The sequence below is a fragment of the Notothenia rossii genome (assembly GCF_949606895.1).
Source record: "Notothenia rossii genome assembly, chromosome: 9".
Lineage (NCBI taxonomy): Eukaryota > Metazoa > Chordata > Actinopteri > Perciformes > Nototheniidae > Notothenia > Notothenia rossii.
The window spans coordinates 6,763,179-6,785,097 of record NC_136907.1 but is presented as its reverse complement, the minus strand read 5'-3'; the positions used below and the strand labels follow the sequence as shown (position 1 = coordinate 6,785,097).

Below are 21,919 nucleotides of genomic sequence, written 5' to 3'. Positions count from 1 at the left end.
CAAACACCAATCATGGTATTTTATGTTATTTTATGCGATATGACTTCAAACTAAACACGTTAAAATCTCCTTCTTCCAGCATTAAAAAACTGTAAAAGAAAACAGTATTTGACTTTTTAATAAAAAAACAGTATTTCACCTAACCCTAACCTTAAATGAAAACAGTATTTGACTTTAAAAAGACGATAAGAAATGTAATGATAAACACATACACTGTGGTTGAAGTGATCTGGTTTGCTCTGGTGACTGAAACACAACACAGCACAATAAAATGAGTCAAAATAAGTTATGTAATCTTAAAGTTGGATGATAAAAATAAATAACCGTACCTGTTTTTGATTCTATCACAGCAAACCTACTTCCCCCCCGTTGGCTGTCAAGATATTAAACAAATCCGTATATATTAAATATGAATTTTAACAAAGAAATAACCACAGTGTTGACGGGTTAACTGTTAACACGTGATTTTTGTATGCAGTTCTTTTAAAACATCCGTGTTAATTATAATGGATGTTTTCAACAGACAGTCTGTATGATCATTTGACAGTTTTTTGTTTATTTTTTCTTCCGAATCTGTTTGAAAGAACAGTCAAAGTGATCTTCTGTGGAACAAATACTCACAACGTCCTCGGGTCGTATATCTGATGCTCCTCGTGGATGATCTCTGCAACAACACACAGCAGTTATCAAAACTTTATTATCAAAGCATCCATATTGTCTAATTTACACTGATTTGACATTCAACTCAAATGTGTTGAACGTACAGTCGTCTGGTTTGTAAAAATCTGGTATTGTTCATTGTGGGATACTTTTTAACCCACATTATTATTCAACACTTTGAACTAGGTTGCTGATGAAACCAGTCTTGGATGAAGTTACTGTAAACCACATGTGTCAAACTCAAGGCCCGGGGGCCAAATCAGGCCCTTGGTTGATTTAATTTCGGCGCACAGGATCATTTCTAATTACTATTAGATCTGGCCCGCCGGTATATTGCACGCACACCTTCACTCCATCCTGAGGGTCTCCTCAGCTCAGAGCCTGAGCCCAATCATTGATGACCTTGCACCCAAGATGAGATGCCAAGTATCTGAGCTAGCATCACAGAGCAGCACACTGAGTTTAATGGATGTTTCCTTCTGCACTTTCTCTCTCACGACAACAGGGCATGTTTGGTTTCTCTTTGAGGGAAATTGTTTTTTTGAAGCTGTTGTTGGCCTGTGGGAAAATGTACTCATAAGAAATGACTCTGGAAAAGCTGCAGATAGAGCCATAAGAAATGAATGCAACTGATTATTTAATGTTTAAAGTTGTTTTTATAGGCAATAATTTAAGCTTTGTTAGTTCCAGGTTTAATATGTTCAATAAGTTCATTTCAATAAGTTGTGCAATAAACATTGAACCAGTCCGGCCCTCGACTAGTACCCATTTTTTGATTTTGGCCCACTGTGTATTTGAGTTTGACACCCATGCTGTAAACAAACAGAGCTGATGATAAAATAGCTTCAATCAGAAATGGAAAATGTTACAGGGCCATGCAACGCTTGTCAGACCATCAGCGTGTTTCCATCCGCCTACGTGATGCTCCTCTGTGTTCATGTTGTCCTCTTGTGAACTCCTCTATCTGTGATGGGTAGTTTAATCCAGTGCTTTATTTCTTTAATATAATCATGTGTTTTTATGTTTGTTTCTCAGAATCAACAAACAGCGTTGTGACGATGCAATTTCCAGTTTATCGAAGAGGGGATTTAAAAAGTTTTATTTATTTGAACCGGGACAGTGCACATCGATGAACACTTTAAAACAAAACAATGCTTACAAGCGTAAATGAGCCGGATTTTAGATTTAAGCTAATTTCCATCCTCAGTCCCCTCACATTCAACATACAAGAACATGACATTTATATACAGCAAAAAATAAATACATGACATGCAGAAAGTGCAAAAGAGCAAGAGCATTTAGCAAGTGATTACACGTCTGTTTATTTCTCAACCATTCTTTGAGTTGACCTTTGAAACTATTGAGAGTGGGATAATCCCGCATCTCAGTTGGGACGCTATTCCAGAATGAGCTGCCTTTAATGGAGAGGACATTTTGTCCAAAAGTGGTCCGTCTACGGTGGACCTCACAGTCTCCTCTGGTTTCTGAGTGCAGCGTCCAGTGGGTTTTTTGTGGATGAATTCCCCATTACTTAAAATTGTCAAAACTCAATAAATTGTGTTTTTCAAGGATGGTATGAATTTGGCTTTCTGTTAGAAATCAACAAATGTGGAGAAACGTGTCTTCACTGACCTCACCACCTTAAAAAAACTCACCTGTTCAATCTGGCTTTTAATGTGTGATTGTTGTTGTATTGCTTGATTTTAATTTCACTTCAACTATATTTATTTGTTGTTCTTTTCTTTTCATTATCTCTGTAAAGCTACTTTGAGCACCTGTAAAAGCGCTTACAAAATAAATCTATTATCATTATTCACTGGAAAGGAAGGGGACGAAAAACCTTATTCTGGAAAGTAACTAAAGCTGATAAATGTAGTGGATTAAAAGGTACAATAGTTTCCCTTGAGATGTGTGAGAGGTGAAGTATAAAGAATATTTAAATGGAGTTTAAATTTAAGCTCTAAGTTCCTTAGATGTACTTTAGTGGGCGGCAGTGGCTCACGGCCATACAGTCTATGGTCACGGCCATACAGTCTATGGTCATGATCATTTCACAGTGTGTAGTACTGTGTGCATGTGTGACAAAAATAAAGAGGGTTCAATCCTCGTATTCAAAGTATAGTACTTGGGTAAATACTTAATCTACTCAAAAATATGGAGTTCTAATCCTACTAGTAATCATTTGGTTTTGATCATTAATATCATTAGTTAAAACATCTGTGTATATGGTGATGTACAATGTTTAAATATTCATTGTTGTACATTGTACTTTTTATGATATTATAAATATTTGTATTATTTTACTTAATATTCTTAATCCTCAGTTTAACTTGAACTCCTTATGTGTATATTTTTATTTTATCTTTGTTTGTTTTTTGGGGGGAAAGGTTTGAATAGAGCTACCTAATTTCCCCGGGATAAATAAAGTATTTGGATTCTTACTCAAAAATGAGAAAAGCACATTTTTCTTTATTTAGCGTTTTGAGAATTAAGCCCACATGTTGAGAATACAATTGAATTGTTGAGAAAAAATGTAATATGTCAAGAAAGTCAAACATGAGTTATAGTGTTAGATATATGAGACAAAATAAATCAGAGGAATATTTGAAGCGTTAAAAAACAACAAAACTAGTAGCATTAGCATGGATACAGAAAGTCTGACTTTAGCACCTGTACCTGAACGAAGCACAAGCCCCACAAAGGAGCTTATTCTTAACCCCAGGCTGAAAAGGGCATATAAAGTGTGAACGTTTCCTCCCTAAAGATGATCTGCTGTTAGAGTAGAACCAGCCCACGACTGCCCCAGATTGTTTTACTGTGGGAGGGAAATGATGCACTTACTGGATTTCTTCTTGCATCGCAGGCAGAGCGCTGAGAGCAGACTCAGAGACAGAACCGACCCGACGGTCAGGACCAGAACGTCGGAGCTTCCTATCATCACTGGCACACACACACACACACACACACACAAAAACACAGATATGATGTGGCTTCTCAGTGGACACAGTTTAAAGACATGTTCTCTCCTTCATGGCAGAAGTAGCTGCTGTCTTCCTGTTGAGACAGAGCAGTCCTCAGGATGTGGTTGGCTAAAACAAAATGAAACCTCAACTGTATCTAAAACTGACACCTACGCTTCGGAAGCATCAGTAGTGAAACTGAGTAAATGTAGACCCCTTTAAGTACTTCTTATACTTTACCAAAGTGTTTCCATTGTAGGCAACTTTATACATCAGTTCCATTACATCGATTTGATATGATAATAGTGGATAAAATTGAATAATATATCGTAGTTACGGTATAGGATGAGACACGATCGCTGAAAAGATACAATACTATATAACATAAGATATGATACAAATAATTTAAAGAAAACATAAGAGTTATAATAAGTAACTAAGTACACTAACTCAAGTACTTAAGTAACATGTTGAGGTACTTAAACATACTTGAGTATTTCCATTTTGTGCTACTTTGTATTTCTACTCCACTGCAATTCAGAGGTACATGTAGTGTACTTTCACTCCACTACATGTATTTAATACCTTTAGTATACAGATATGGATGAATGATGAGAAATATAATCAAGTGTTAAATCAGACTTTAGTTCCACCTGGAGTAAATCCACAAGCTACCCTGCAGTATACAAAGTCATTCAAACTAGCTGAAACTTTACCAGCTTTGAGAACACTTTAATGATCAATCATTATAAAACATATCATATATATTATTCTGAAATGGACCAATCTGCATAATCACTACTTTTACTGTTGCTACTTTAACTATATTTTGATGATAATACTTTTGTACTTTTACTTGAGTGACATTTTTAATACAGGACTTTTATTTGTGAGACGACTGCTCGATGATTGATGTATCAGTGATAATATGTGTGGTTTTAATCATCAGCTGCAGGGACTTCCTGTTCTGAGCTGTGCTGCTAAAGCCACTAACAACCTACTAAATATTGTTTTTATGTGTCTAATGAAGACTGAATGAGATCAGAGGCATAGTGTCTCTTTCACTTCACTTTGGAAGTGGATACATTTTTTCCCAGAAACCTCTCTGTGTTGTTCACAAGGAAGTATTGCAATGTGTTTTTACCCCCCTAATGTGTGTTTTTTTTCAAATATATATATATATATATATACATTCTATGGTTTTTACTCAAGACTCTTCAATTCCTTTTCCGCCAATAATACTTCTTCTTGTATTGTACTATTTGTGCATTTTGTGCAGAAATTCTTTACAAAGCCTAAAGGTGGGGTAGGTAATTCACTTCAGAAACACTTTTTGTTATATTACATGGAATACTCTTAACATCCCGATAGCAATGAATACATTAAATGCGTTGACAATAAATACATAAAAATGTCATCTGTGGAAGCCGAGGCGCTGTAAAAAGCACGACCAATCATCTGAGCCGGCCCGGGTCAGATAACTGGATGGCCTACCTGCCTGTCAGCCTTCCATCTGTGCACAAACTTATCTCGTGCCCTCATTGGTCATGTGCGCGTTCGTGTGTGTTGGAGGAGGGGCTCTGTAAGGAAGTCTGAAGGAAGGGGCAGATTTTTTTCGCCTGCTTACTTTCAAATTCTAGCGCACTCGAGCTGGTTTCTCCATTCTTACCTACCCTACCTTTAACCAAATAAACACAGATAGAGACATACCTTATACTATATACTTATACTTTACCCATATTTAATCTAAAATATGAACTTGGTTTCTAATTCTCATTTTCTCCATTCCGTACATGTTTAGGTTGTTCCATCGTGAGTTGATTAGGTTATTATCTTTTAGCCAATTCCTTGTGATTTGTTAATGATTGCTATTCGTGTCACTGAAAGGGTTAGGGTTAGGGTTAGGGAATCTTTTTGTTTTATTGCCTCTGGTGTTTTCGCAAGTAATAGTGGGTTCTTGTTTCGAAAAATGCCAACAATAACTATTTCCAAGAAGCAGCACAAAACATTACAGGACCAAAACATATAATCATCGTTGTTCTTCTGCTCTCCACACTCTCTCCAGCATTTTGAAGCAACATTTTGTTTGTGTATACTGTGAATTTAGGGTGTCTCGAAGTAACGAATGAATATCTTTCATGTGTATTCTTCCAGTAGTTTGAATTTGTTTGAATGTTTTTGCAAATGTGTTCCCAATCTGCTGTATTGTACTTTTATTTGATAACATTTGTTATTTCAACAAATTAGTTATGAGTTTTTTATTTATTAAGAAACAGTGCAGAGTAAAAAAACGTACAATTACTTAACGTAGTGACAGTAAAAGTAGTCATTGTGCATATTGGTCCATTTCAGAATAATATATATGATATGTTTTATAATGATTGATCATTAAAGTGTTCTCAAAGCTGGTAAAGGTGCAGCTAGTTTGAATGACTTTGTATACTGCAGGGTAGCTTGTGGATTTACTCCAGGTGGAACTAAAGTCTGATTTAACACTTAATTATATTTCACATCATTCATCCAGATCTGTAAAGTAACTAAAGGTATTAAATACATGTAGTGGAGTGAAAGTACGAGATTTACCTCTGAATTGTAGAGGAGTAGAAGAACAAAGAAGCATAACATGGAAATACTCCAGTAAAGTACAAGTACCTCCGAATTGTAAGCATAAACTTGAGTAAGTCTACTTAGTTACTTTACACCCCTACAAACACAAACATTTTAAAGATAATATTAGACATCAACTAGAGCCATTATGTTAGATGTAACTCACTCAATAATGATTGAAGTGTTTTACCTCCAGTGGTCCGCTGCCCTCTTTCTTCTCAGCAGCAGCAAAGAGTTTCCTTTTTCAACATCTCGCCACATCCGTCACACTCGAGGCAGAGAAGACCTCGCCGAAGCTGCTCGTCGGATTTCTGTGTGCTTTGAAGAGTGGACACAGTAAACACTATTTTAAACACATTTATTCCAAGCTGATTAATTATGTTTTTTTTTAAATGACAGGTCTGCACATGTTGTTGTATGCAGTGATGAAAGGACTAGTTTTTTTTACTGAAGTGGAATTAGCAACACAGATCAGCCAAAAATACAAACAATAATACAAATGTTTTGCTAAACCAATTTATTCAAGTCATAGAAAATACAAAAAATAAATAATAATAAAAGGAACATTCATACTACATTACATTACATGTCATATTACATATTTTTCTGTTGTAATTGACAACAGCTGTTTTTTTAAATCAACTATACATCTTATCTTAATAGTATGACAATCATACAGTACATTTACTTGTACTGAAGTCTGGTATAATGTTTGAGGTAATTGTACTTTTCTTGAGGAGCTTCTTTGTTTTACTTCTTAATATATTATGTCTTGTAAATGTTAATCTACACTACATGCATTCAATACATTTAATACATGTATTTTGATGTAATAATAAATTAGAAAATAATGTAGTACTATATATTCTAATTACAGATGTATCTACATGTATTGATGCCTTTCTTTAACAAATTCTGGTGGCAGCAGGTTGTGATAACATTTACATTTCTTAAAAGTCACAGTACAATATTTGACTACTTTTTTGTTATGAACCTATTTTTTAAAATCGTATTCAATCAAGAAAAAATATAGACATAAAACATACACACACTAAAACGGTGACATCAGAGACAAACATACAAAGTAAAAAAGAGGTGATATTTCACATAAACTAAGTTGTGATTCTCTTGCCACGTGTTGATATAATTTATTATTTATTTTAAGAGCGCTCCTTGGCGTGATGACGTCAAAATACGTGACAGCGTGGAGACTTCTTTGTGGGCCCTGTTTGCTTTGGACTGCTCACGTAAAACACTTTGGTTTAAATATGTGCAGTTTCTTTTAATGTTTCATTATTGAAAGGCGGAGTGCCCCTACTTCCGGTTCGGCTCTGAAGGCGGGGGTGTGTTCCTTCCGGCAGCTGCTCGCTCCTCACCCTGTGTTGTTGTTGTTTTTAATAGCAGTCGCTCACCGTGGCTCGTGCAGCTATCGTCCCGTGATTTCGGTGCCGCCGCCCAACGGTTGGCTCGCCGCGCGCATGCAGCAGAATGGCTCGAGCGGTCCCAACGGTTCTAACGGGTCTAACGGTTCTTCTGAGGGAAGCTGCGGTGGCAGGGAGCGGCCGGAGCGGCCGGAGCGGCCGGAGCGGCCGGAGCGGCCGGAGCGGCCGGAGCGGCCGGAGCGGCAGGAGCGGCAGGAGCGGCACGACCGGCAGGAGCGGCAGGAGCGGCAGGAGGCTCCGTCCTTCAGCCCGCTCCCCGTCGCCACTACTCGGGTGAGGCGCTTCATCCAGGAGAGACGGGCGCTGCCTCTACCCAGGGTGATGGTGGTTTTCTCGGCCGCGGGGGACACCGAAAAACCAGGCGATGCCATGTCCGGCAGCTCTGGCTCCACTACGGCTGCCGAGGACGAGTTCAGAAAACCGGCCTCCCCGACGCCGAGCTTCGCCCTCAGCAAGACGCTCCGCTCCGCGTTCAACACACCGGAGCAGGAGGTAGGCCGAGCCGCGGTACAGAGCTGCTGGACAGGAAGAAAATCACGTGAAACCAGCAAACAAACAAGCTAACATATTGACATGATATTTAGTTCTTAACTTGTAAGGTATTAGTACTAAATAACCCATGGTAGAAGGAGTACTCACATCCATTACTTACGTTCAAGTAGTAACGTTATAGTGTAGAAAGTAAACAAGTACACATTTTACTTAAATTAATGAAGTAAAGTAGGCTACAAAAAGTAAAAATACACATAATGCAGAATGGCCTATTTACAAATTGTATATATTTTAGTATTTATTGCATTCATTATTTACTAAATGAACTTATGTGCAGGTTATCAAGCGATGAATAAAGTGTTATGTTTATCTAAATTATTAGTCATTTAGTCATTCTTTTTTGCATTAGGATTTTTCAAAGTAACAGTAAAAAACAGCACAACATTTTCCACCTACATGCAGTGAGGGAAAGTATCTATGCACTTGAGTGAAGAAAAAGTATGTCATCATTTTACTTTAGTACAGTACTTGAGTAAGTATAACTGTCTTAATAAACAAAGGATTTATTAGTCAATATTTATCAAAAAAAGGGAAAGTTAAAGTCAGTTCAAACTTCCATATAACAATAAAACATATTATCTCGACCCAGTGTCAGATGTTACACATGTTAACTACATTCTTAGTTCATACTGACTGATAATTTCACTTTCGGCTGTTTATGGCTATTTATACAGAAGGGGGTCAGTGGTCTTGACCCTAGGCCGCGTCCTGATTGGTCGACAGTCGTGTCACATGACTTGTGTTAACTTGGATTGCAGTTGAATAATCCTCTTATTTCTGCAGTCAAATACAGGCTATTCACAGCCCTTTGGATTCATCTGAAGAGGTGTTGAATTAGCTTTTAAATCAAACTGGGTCCGGTGAGTTATTGAATTCTCTTGTCCAATAAACAACAAGGAAATAAGCTGTTCTACTTTGAACCTAGTGTGTCCAATATGTAGCGGCCTTAAATCATAAACTTCATTATCTTTAATCTGAGGATTATTTTCTAGATTAATTGTATGTTTAATGCAATTGTATAAAATGGAGAAAATCAGGATATCTATATTTCATAGGCTAAAAACAGAAACATTTTATGATTTGTTTTCGCATTAAAAATACTTCAAAAATTAATCAAATATCCAAAAAGTTGGCGACTCTCTCCCATCCATGAACATATCGTTGCAGCTCAACCACCTTTCAGTAACAGTTATACTTTAAGGTTACGAAAGTGCTTGAATAAAAATTAAAACTCCGAGAAAAATTATGTATTTTCAAAAACATGTTGTGAACAACAGATGACTAAAAATGATCCTCAAAGCTAGGCGATATCTGGGCCAGCTGACATTGATTTCTTACCAAATGTGTGCCACGCATGTGTGCACGTGTTTGTATTCCTTGATGGTGGGTCAATTTTTTAATTAAAATGTCAACATTGCAATGACACATCTAGTGAATTTTGTAATAATTGCGCAAATACAGTTGCAAGAAAAAGTATGTGGACCCTTTGGAATTACCTGGATTTCTGCATAAGTTGGTCATAAAATGGAGGAAGCCACTGCTGTCCAGAAAAAACATTGCTGCACGTTTGAAGTTTGCAAAAGAGCACCTGGATGTTCCACAGCACTACTGGCAAAATATCCTGTGGAGAGATGAAACCAAAGTTGAGTTGTTTGGAAGGAACACACAACGCTATGTGTGGAGAAAAAAAGGCACAGCACACCAACATCAAAACCTCATCCCAACTGTGAAGTATGGTGGAGGGAGCATCGTGGTTTGGGGCTGCTTTGCTGCCTCAGGGCCTGGACAGATTTCCATCATCGACGGAAAAATGAATTCTCAAGTTTATCAAGACATTTTGCTGGAGAACTTAAGGCCATCTGTCCACCAATTGAAGCTCAACAGAAGATGGGTGATGCAACAGGACAACGACCCAAAGCACAGAAGTAAATCAACAACAGAATGGCTTCAACAGAAGAAAATAGGCCTTCTGGAGTGGCCCAGTCAGAGTCCTGACCTCAACCCAATTGAGATGCTGTGGCATGACCTCAAGAGAGCGATTCACACCAGACATCCCAAGAATATTGCTGAACTGAAACACTTTTTTAAAGAGGAATGGTCCAAAATTCCTCCTGACCGTTGTGCAGGTCTGATTTGCAACTATAGGAAACGTTTGGTTGAGGTTATTGCTGCCAAAGGAGGGTCAACCAGATATTCAATCCAAGGGTTCACATACTTTTTCCACCCTGCACTGTGAATGTTTACATGGTGTGTTCAATGAAAACATAAAAACGTATAATTGTTTGTGTGGTTTTAGCTTAAGTAGACTGTGTTTGTCTATTGTTGTGACTTAGATTTAGAAGATCAGAACACATTTTATGACCAATTTATGCAGAAATCCAGGAAGTTCCAAAGGGCTCACATACTTTTTCTTGCAACTGTACATGTGGGTTTGTCAGTCTGCCACGCCCGCTTTTATGCAGTAGTAGCACGTTGTAGAGGCTGATTTTGGATGGGGAAGAGCTGTGAGCACCAGGAAAAGCACTTTATAAATAACATGTATTATTATTATTATTATTAATATTATTACAAACAGCAGCATTAAAACACTCTTTTGGTTGTGCGGATCTATCTGTTTATATGATGGACTGTACCATCTCATGGGGAATAATACAAACATTTGCACTCTTGTGTCTCATGAAAAAAGGCCCTTTCAACATTATAAGTGGTTTAAATAACACTTTAACGCCTTGTTGTTCTTTCAAAATGTACATTCTTGAATTACTATAACATGTGTCATACTGGATTATCTCTGTTAGAAAAATATCACTCGTCACCGGCTTGAGCTTCAATATCAGGATACATGTATATATGATCCTTGCAAGAATGGAAGTAGATAGATAGATAGATAGATAGATAGATAGATACTTTATTGATACCAATTTGGGACATTTTTGCGTTGCGTTGATCATCACATACAGAGCATCAATTAGTTCCTGAACAGTGTCCTTCACATGCTGATATCCAAGAGAGGGAGTTCCACAGTCACAAGATGGAGGAATATAAAGCAGTATTCAATGTTTACTTCAGATTAGCTCCACGTCAGAAATGATCATGCTTGTCATATGTCTCTCCATAGAGGCTGAATCATCATGTTAATCACATAGCTATCATATGCCTCAAACAGTCCTGATGCTCTTCTAGGTCATCACACATCCTGTCATGTTCACAGCTACAGTTGGGATACCTTTGTTATCATGTGTTACTCTCAGATTGGAAGAGGACATTCAGTATTTTCACAACACTCTCATTTTATCTCCTCTCTCTCCTAGTTCCCAGAGGTCATCTCTCTGAACGTCGGAGGCACGTACTTCACGACCCGCCTGTCCACGCTGCGGCGCCACGAGGACACCATGTTGGCCGCCATGTTCAGCGGGCGCCACTACATCCCTCGAGATGCTGAGGGACGATACTTCATAGATCGGGACGGAACATACTTTGGGTGAGTTGCAGTAAGTGGGTGCGAGTTGTTTTTTGTCAAATAGGAACAGCAGATTTTCCTTCAATAATTAATGTCCACTCGGGTGTCTCAGGGGACTACTTTGTGTTTCCTAATGCTATTTTTATTTTCATTTAATCGTTTATTTGGCAGGGACAATGCACAGTAATGAACACTTAAAACATTCAAATGTGTCAAGCCTAACAGTGCCAGATTTAGCTTTGAGCTCATTTCCATCCGCAGTCCCTCACATAAAACATTTAAGAAGTTTACGTTTTACAAACATAGCAAAAACAAAATACATGATATGCAAAAAGTGCAAAAGGGCAAGAGCAGCATACACACATATTTATAACATGGTGATACAATGTAGCAGCTACGACATGTAAAGTGCAAGAGGAGATACCCCTGCGTTAAAGTGCATTTAGCGGTGATTGCACGGATGTTTGTTTCTCAACCATTCTTTGAGTTGACTTTTGAAACTATTGAGAGTGGGACAATCCCGTTGAGCAGTAGTGCAAAGAAGAAGACAACATTCATATTATCGAACTGATTTGATATGGTTATTATTAACAGATCTATAGAAGGGTTGCATTTTGCTCATGAATAAGTCAGAAACGCTTGGGAGAGCAGGCGAAGTGTGAGAGTGAAACGTTTGAAAAAAAGTTACCGCTCTGCAATCTGTATGACGTTTTAAAGCTGCTGATGACAGCTCATTATATTTTCTGACAGGTTTCCCTGAGTTTGAACTGATTTACATATTTATTTTTCTGCTTATTCGTTGATATGTAGAAGTCGATACCAGTGAAAAAGGGCCTGTGTGTGTTTGTGTACACACAGAAGGACCTTTAACAAAGTTGAAAGGAAGAGGAAACTGACAAAAAGTTGCAGCGATTGACCTTTGTGTTTGTCCCTGAAGCCGTCTCTGTTACTGATATCAACAAAACTTCACAACGATTTGTAAAACGTTTGTTTCGCCTCCAGATTCGATCTCTTTTATCTGTGCTAAAAAACCAACACTTCAGTAAACATCGCCAGGGGGTCGTTACCCTGCAACGTATTAGTTTGCTCTCATTCATATTTATAAATCTCCTTCTGTTGTTGTTTATTGCACTACATGTTCGTACCTGTTTTGTGTCTTTGTTCAGTCTGAACGTGAGTCATTTATTCCTTTTGTTTGGACTGGAGAAACACCCTTTCTTCCTCTCTGTTCTACGCTGTACACCGACAAATGAATGTTAAGTCACAGTTAATTATATAAGGACATTCAATTGTGACGCAACTGTAATCGAGTAGAGTTACATTCCAAACAGACACAATAAGAGTGTATGCTAGCAGCTCTGAGGCTTTAAAATGCTAATATCAGCATGCTATCAAGCTTATAAGGTATAATTAGATTAGTTTATAATCATTCTAACAATAGCATTCAATACAAAGTACAGCCGAGGCTGATGGGAAAGAGATAACAAGAGATACAACTTTAATAACCAGAGGACAGATTTGGAAATAGTTTAAATATATAAAGAACCAAAATATAAAGTGTAGACATTAGGAATAATAATAATAAGGTGCAAAAACCAAAAGCACAAAATGCCAGAAACGTAAACATGTTAACAGTGAGGAGAAATTCAAAATACACACGTTCTAAAAAGTGAACATAAGGTGAATGTCATAATGTGAGTGTAAATCCAAACTGAGCCGAACAAATTATATTTGGAAATAAATGAAATAATCATTTAGAGTAAAATCTTTTGGAAAAATGATTAAAATCGTTTCTGATGACGTGTGAATGAAATCCATCCCACAGCTGTCGAGACATTTCACTCAAACGCCAATCTCAAGCTGGGGTTTGAAGGACAAGTCAGCGGGCATCATCGTCTGGGGAAGAGCACCGGATGTACAACGTTTCATAAGATATTTAAGTTCGGACCAAAGTGGGCTGCTAGCGTCGCTAAGAGGCGAAAGAAAATCTTTTAAAATATGAATGTGATCACAATCTGAGTCAAGATGTATGACTTATGTAAGAGAGGGTTGGGCTGAGGTCAGTTCTGTGTGGATGTGAGGGGGTGTGGATGAGATGGAAAAGCAAGGAGCTGGGAGGATGTGTAACTAAATAAATAAGAAAAGCCTCTGCAGGTAAACCCTGAACGTCTTTACAGCCTGCTCTGTGTTTTCAGGCTTTGTCTTTTTCTGGGGGAACACATCTTGCTGTTGTGTTGTACTGCAGCAGCTTTTTCTCCAGCAGGACTTCTCAGTATTTTTCCGCATTCATTTTATTCTCTCTGTTCAAAAGCCCTCCAGATTCTGCTGCAGTGAAGCAGAAAATCAACATCCATTTATTGGTCAAGTACGTCGAATCATACCAGGGCTTTGAGTCCAGCTGTCAGAAACTCTCAATACACTGAGCAGTGATGGAAACAATACTCTGATTCTTTACTGAATGTGGCTTTCTATTATTACATTACATTACATTACATTTAGTTGACGCTTTTATCCAAAGCAACTTACAATAAGTACATTTGACCAACAAGATACAAACTTGAAGAAAACAGAATCATATAAGTACATCAGGTTTCATAGAGCCAAACATTTCAAGTGCTACTCAACTGGCTTTAGATAAGCCAGTCCTTTATTAGTATATAAGTGCTTTGTTAGTAATTCTATCGCTCGAAGTGGAGTCGAAAGAGATGAGCTTTCAGTCTGCGCCGGAAGATGTGTAAGCTTTCTGCTGTCCTGATGTCAATGGGGAGCTCATTCCACCATTTTGGATCCAGGATAGCAAACCCACGTGTTTTTGCTGATGGGAACTTGGGTCCCCCTCGCAGTGCGGGTGCAGCGAGCTGTTTGGCTGATGCAGTGCGGAGTGCACGTGCTGGGGTGTACGGTTTAACCATGTCCTGGATGTAGGAAGGGCCAGATCCATTCACAGCATGGTACGCAAGTATCATTGTCTTGAAGTGGATTCTAGCAGTTAGTGGGAGACAGTGAAGGGAGCGGAGGAGCGGCGTGGTGTGGGAACATTTAGGAAGGTTGAAGACCAGACGAGCCGCTGCATTCTGGATGAGCTGCAGAGGTCGGATGGCACATGCAGGTAGACCAGCCAGGAGGGAGTTGCAGTAGTGTAGGCGTGAGATGATGAGAGCCTGGACCAGCGTCGCTTTCTGGGTCAGGAGGGGACGTATCCTCCTGATGTTGTAAAGCGTGTATCTGCAGCAGCGGGTTGTAGCAGCGATGTTTGCAGTGAAGGACAGTTTGTTATCTAGGATCACACCCAAAATGTTTTTCTTTGCCTAAACTGAAAGTATTATTGATTGCACACTTTAAAAGCTATAGACATCAGAGGCTTTTAGATTGGTTGCCTATAAGCCTTGCTTTTACTCTGTCAATTCTGTTTGCAGTTGTTTTTCCCAGTAGCGATCATTTGCGCGAGATGACATCACAATGACGATATATAAAATGAATATAGAAATATACATAGAAATAATTTAGATAATCGCACATTAAAGAGGACATGTTATGCTAACTTTCATATTTGTAGTTTATTAAAAAACTGCCCAGTCTGCTCTGATGGTTAGCTGGCCGGCTCTGTTGTGATTGGTCAACCGCCTAGAGATGCCCCGCCCCTTAGACTATCACATACAGTGTGGTGAAGCGCTAGCCAATAGAAGCACAAGTGTTACGTAGGGATGTCACTATGTTATGGAAGTAAACGGAGTCCAATGGAGGCATTTCAGGCGGGGGGCGAAGTGTGTGGGAGAGAAACCCACTCTGGAGGGAACACAAGGATTTTAACCTTTGCTGACCATTTACATGCACACAAACATACTACAGGAAAGGGAAAAGCCCACAAAGCACCTCTTCGATATATAGCTATTAAGGGGGGAAGTTTGTCTGAAAATAGATTCAAAACAACTCTAAATAAGGAATACATTTGTCTGTGTGTGGATTTGTTGTAGTGATGCTTGTTTCTATTCATAGGGACATCTTGAACTTCCTGCGGGAGGGGGAGCTGCCCCACAGAGAGAGGGTGCGGGCGGTGCACAGGGAGGCGCAGTACTACGCCCTCGGCCCGCTGCTCGACAGCCTGGAGGAGACGCAGCCGCTCACAGGGGAGAGGGTTCGCCAAGCCTTCCTGGACCTGATGCCCTACTACAGAGGTACCTGCAGTGCTCACATCCTTTACTCAAGTAGAATGCTCATGTTTAAAAATACTCTGGTAAAAGCAGAAGCACTGACTAAATTAAAGAGGGCTTTGAAATGTACTTCAGTAAAAAGTACCCATAACTAGCAGCTGTTTTAAAGAGTACCTGACCTCCCTTTATATTAATAGAACAATAATTTCATTGTTAGCTAATGAATGTTTCCATGCTGAACAACGGCAACATGACAACGTTTTCATTGGTCCCTCTTCTTTAGAGAAGACCAGGAAATGATGGATACACGGATCGTGTTCAAATCAATAGGCACGCAATGACTATAAATAATAATGATCCCGCCACCAAACACACATTCAGACTAAAGGAACCAGCCTGTTTGGAAAATGAGAGAAGTAGAAAGTACAGGTATTTGGGTTCAACATGTAAGAAGTAGAAAGTACAGGTATTTGTGTTCAACATGTAAGGAGTAGAAAGTACAGGTATTTGTGTTCAACATGTAAGAAGTAGAAAGTACAGGTCCTTGGGTTAGAAATGTACTGATACCAGAAAAATATACTTAAGTAAAGTAACAAAGTATTTGTACTCCTACTTCCCAACTCTGCTCAGAACAAGCATGGATGTGAACGATAGATAATGACAATTTCAAGGGGAGCTGGTGAGTTATCTTGGGTCGTAGTTCCACATTTTGCAGTTATTGGTATCTCAAATAAGCTAACAGCAGTTCCTGTTTGCAGTGAATTCATGGAAGAACAGAACAACCTAAATGCATCACTTTGATACTCAAGGATACTTTAAAACATGATCATTTTTTTTGAAGTTCTGCAAATTAGAGTTCAGCAAATATGAGCAGTGTCTTTCTGCGAATGTGATTCACTCACATTATTTTTGAATCAGTCTGTCCATCAAATTGCTGTCCATTAAAAGATGGTATTTTCTTTTGTTTTTTGGCAATTTAGCTTGAATAGACAGTGAAAGCTTAGAGAAAGAGTGTTGAAATGCAGCAAAGAGCAGGTGAGCTTCCTCAAACATAATGATAACCTTGTAAGGTGTAAGTCACAATACATCTAAAGATATGTGTCATGTCTGTGTTTGTATTTGGCTGACTCTGAGAAGGAGTGTGATTTTGATGCGAATTGCTGTAAATATTAGGGATGTAACGATAACAAAAACTCACGGTACGATAATATTGCGATAAAAAGTCCACGGTACGATATTTATCGCGATATTGAAAAATAAATAACTTTTTTTTTGTACTTGAATTTTTTTATTTATTAAATAATAAATCTGATTTGTACAGTATTTTAGTAGGATAGTAGTATTTTAAAGTGTCAACAATATAATAATCAGACCCTGCAATAGAATAAATCAAGTTTCACTTTAGTTTTTCAAGTAACTCAACTCTAACTCACTCAGCATCATCAAGGTTATCTTTTAGGAATATGAGCATGTCAACATTTCCAGGTAGAATCTGGGATGTTTGGGCGTTTACAATATCCCCTGCTGTGGAAGAAACTCTCTTGCTTTGTACTGATGTTGCTGGGACAGAGAGATATGCTTTGGTCATGGGTGACAGCAGTGAGTCAAACTGTGCATTGTCTCTCCACCACTTCAAAAACAATACCGTTTTTGCCAAGAAGGTGAGGCTTATTGACAGGCGAGATATAAATATACTGTTGGTACTTGTCAATGTCTCTAGGTATGTACATGTAGCCCTGTAAATACCATGTCCTTTTGTGTTCTGTTGTTTTATGTTCAAATTGTAACCTACTTGCTGCCATGTTGGACAGGTCTCCCTTGAAAAAGAGATCGATGATCTCAATGGGACCATCTGGTTGAATAAAGGGTTAAAAAAAAAAAATTATTAAAAAAAATTGCGGTAGATTTTGTCAGTCTCACGACGGTATTGAGACATTTATTTACCGCGATATTCAATATATCGTTACATCCCTAGTAAATATAACTCAGGATTTCAAAGCATCATAATTACCTCCATGAGCTGAGAGTCACCGGATAAGATTTTTCTAGGTAGCTTTAATTTGTGTTTGTGAATATTTTGGGATTGCTGACCTACAATTATTTTTGAAAATGGTAATGAGGGAAATTAAAGAGATCTTAGAGTTAAAAATATTATATGAACCACAAAGGTTGATTTTAGGGAATGTACCTTCAGGGGGAATTGGAAAAGACAAGATCTATATGCTCAGAGCTCTGGTATTAATACCCCATAAAATTATAACTATAAACTGGCTCAAGCCTCACCCCCCAACTCTGGACCAATGGACACAAAGACTTAAGGTTGTAAACTGTATGGAAAATGTAACAGCGAAACTACAACTCAAGGTGGAAGTGTATTTAGAGAAATGGTCACCTGTTGTAAGGTATTTGGCAAAGTGAATATATTGTAAGCCTTTTTTTATATTTCTTATGCTTTGATGATAGTACTTTTTGATTATATTATATATATATTTGTATATAACAGTATGATATTGTATATGTAACATGTTGTGTGAGACTCACTGTCAAGGAACTTGAACGTGAAAAAAAACATAAATAAGGCTGTTAAGCATTTTAAAATAACAATAATAAATGCAACTGTTTTCATTTCAGACAATCTGGAGCGCATAGTGGAGATCGCCAAACTGAGGGCCATGCAGAAGAAAGCTCGTTTTGCCAAGTTGAAGATCTGCGTGTACAAAGAGGAGATGCCCATCACGCCGTACGAGCGTCCGCTGTTTAACTCTCTGCGTTTCGAGCGCTCGGACAGCGAGGCCAAGCTGTTCGAGCATCACTGCGAGGTGGACGTTTCCTTCGGGCCCTGGGAGGCGGTGGCGGACGTTTACGACCTGCTGCACTGCATCGTGAGCGACCTGTCGGAGCGCGGTATCACGGCGGAGCAGCAGTGCATCGGCGTCTGTGACAAACACCTGATCAACCACTACTACTGCAAGAGGCCCATCTACGAGTTCAAGATCACGTGGTGGTGAGGCTGCAGGGACTCAGAGCGCGGATGGGACCAAAGGGCAACAAGAGAGGATGTTCAATTTTTACTATGACTCGGCCGATATTGGTTTTTGTATTGAAGTCGCAAATATTTTGTACTGATATCTTAAAATGTGACCCTTTTTAAAACCAACATGTAAGTATTCCCCAAAAATATTCTAATTTATTATTTAAGAAAACAAACAATCTCAGTTTGTATTTATTATGACACCTAGCTATTATTAATCTGGTCTTATACAACAATCATGAATCAAGAACTGAAAAAGTTACCTTCATGAAGGAGGAGTTATTTCAAGACTGTAGTTTTGATATCGCCGATATTTTTGAGCTGATATCCGTAAAATGTGACCCTTTTTGAAAACCAACATGTAAGTATTCTGCACTTAATCAAAACATATTCAAATTTATTATGAAGAAATAAGTGAAGACATTAAGAAAACAAACAATCTCAGTTGTAATTTATTTTGACACGTAGTTATTATTAATTAAGGGATAGTGTGCAGCGAGGCGGTCATTACGGGGAAAAGAACACCCGACATGAAGGTGTTCCTTTCCCCTTAATGACCAAGTCGCTGCACACTATCCCGCTTATCACACGGCCACATTCTCAACAAAGTACCGATATGACTCCCAATATTAATTGAAATGTTTTTATTGATTCAAAAAATAGTAGGCTATTATTTATTTAAAATGACATGCATCCGCTAAGAAAAATAGTCCGTTGTTACCGTTTGAACTACGAAGCAACGGCAGGAAATGCTTCGATAGCGTTTTTTGAGGAGCTTTTTGATTACAGATTTGAAAACATCGCTGCTTGCTTTAAAAGTAGCACAATTCATTATGTCAAACCTTGGGAAGTATCTAGATAACCCTGCCCTAGTGTAAAACGAACTGGCAACTGAATATGTGTCGCCGTCTGATGTCTATGTCTGGACCGCTGCGAAAAAAGGAGGGTTTCTGCCCCGTTACTTCTCCGCTGTTTTCTTGTCCCAGTTCGAAAAGCAAAACAGTTAAATCGACCAGACTTCGTTGTGCAGATGTGAGCGTCCTTAACAACGGTCAATAAATCCTTGACAGTGGTCTGTCTCTTCTGGATTAACAACGTGTCACTTGACCAATCAGAATCGAGTATTCAACTAAGCCATGTAATAATGTGGTCTAATACAGCAGTCCTGCATTAAATCATGACTCAAGAACTGAAAAACGTACCTTCATAATGGAAGAGTTATTGCACTAGCTTTATTTAGTTTTGATATTGCCAATATGTTGTGCTGATATCTTGAAATGTGACCCCTTCTATTCATGGTTTAACATCTTAGTATCTTCCATTTCCCCAAAATATTAAGATTTTATTGTAAATCCAAGTAAAAAAGCACGACCAATCAACTGAGCCGGCCCGGCTAAAATAACTGGATGGCCTACCTACCTGTCAGCCTTCCATCTGTGCACAAACTTATCTCGTGCCCTCATTGGTCATGTGCACGTTCGTGTGTGTTGGAGGAGGGGCTCTGTAAGGAAGTCTGAAGGAAGGGGCAGATTTCTTCCGGCTGCATATTTTCAAATTCTAGTGCACTCGAGCTGGTTTCTCCATTCTTACCTACCCTGCCTTTAAGTAGTTAAAGCGAATGCTTTCTCATGAAAAATCCTGCAGTAAATCCTAGAAAGAAATGAAATGCTAACCTTCATAAAGGTTAAGTGTAGGACTTGTCATATTAAGAACGCATTCGTTTTGATGAAAGTTAAGTAGCAGCCCTTAAAAATATAAAATCTTCAGACCTCCAGCGGTTTAATTTGTCACTTGAGCGTAGTGATGTGCAGTCCATCACTTTAAGGTGTGGTTACACGTCTAAAAAATACATGTGACCACACCCAACTTCTCCTGGCTTTCCCTAAAGGCTAAACTAACATGTCATCTATTCACCTCTCCAGATCAAAAGGACCTTGTGGTAAATATTGAATATTGTAAGTAGGTAAAGTCTGATCTGTATTTTCAGGACTAAGTTATGCAGATGAACTGTGAGCCTGTTCCTTTTTTGGATAAACAGAGTATATTTTAATTATGCAACCTCCTGAGGAGCGTGTTTTTAAAGATGTGAGAAGGTTGGGTGGTATCCATTTTATCAGTCTTCACATTTGACTCTTAATTTAAATTGTAGAGAATTAAAGGTAGCTGCAGTGTTTGCACTCTAATGCAGATGTGATGCAGTTGTTTACACATTCTTTCATTTCTTTGAACATGTATATTTATTATTGTCATGGAGATAATCAATAGTTATTCCTATTTAATGTCAACTCTCGTTCCACATGTTTTGTTAACATCACCACGTTAAGAAAACCCACCGCAGCGTTGAAGTAGAGTCAGAGCTAAGTTAAATGTTATTTCCTACTGTACTTGATAATGAAGCACCTTGTGATTGTAACCAATACACTATTTACTTTTTTACCTCAAGTGAGAGAATCCTTCAGACAGCGATAGAAAGCATCGTCGCCGACATCCGTCATTTAATAGCTTGTTTTGTTGTAATTTAAACAAATGAATGCAGAAGTGATGCAACACAACTAATCTGGGTTTACACTTGTATGTATTGCAATTGTTTTGATTTTTATTTATCTGTTTATGTTAGCTTCTAGGAAGCTATAGTTCTACAGTATTATTTGAGGTTTGTTTGCAGTGAAAAAAGGAATGCCATTTTCTTTTTTTATTTATGGTGAAAGTAAAAAAACAACTGATAAATGATTTCACAATGTGTCGTTTATTTACAGAAGCTTCTGGAAGATTTTACACAAAGTTAATGATCTGTGTCACCGTGAAATAATCAGAGAGAGCTCAGCGAAACCGATTGATTAACGGCGTCCATCTTTGAATATCGGTCAGAAATAAAGAAGCAGTTTGGAGAAGATCAGCACCACGGAGAGCTCCACCACGAGACCCCTGTTCTCTTGATTTATTATTATGTTCTAACAGAACTAAATACTGTAGGTATAACGTATTATTTATAAATATACTTTTTTTTTTTTATACTTAATTTCAGTATTTCTGATAATGTCCTTTTAAGTATATTA

General features: G+C 38.3%; 1 protein-coding gene across 1 annotated transcript; it reads left to right on the top strand.

The window, feature by feature from the left end:
• The first annotated feature begins 7,701 nt into the window (after nt 1–7,701).
• kctd7 (potassium channel tetramerization domain containing 7) lies at nt 7,702–21,593 on the top strand. The gene is made up of 4 exons (XM_079648147.1): nt 7,702–8,161; nt 11,533–11,702; nt 15,678–15,856; nt 18,464–21,593. The coding sequence occupies exons 1-4, from the start codon at nt 7,706–7,708 to the stop codon at nt 18,838–18,840; spliced, it is 1,182 nt and encodes a 393-aa protein (XP_079504273.1). The 5' UTR covers nt 7,702–7,705; the 3' UTR covers nt 18,841–21,593.
• The last annotated feature ends 326 nt before the right edge of the window (nt 21,594–21,919 follow it).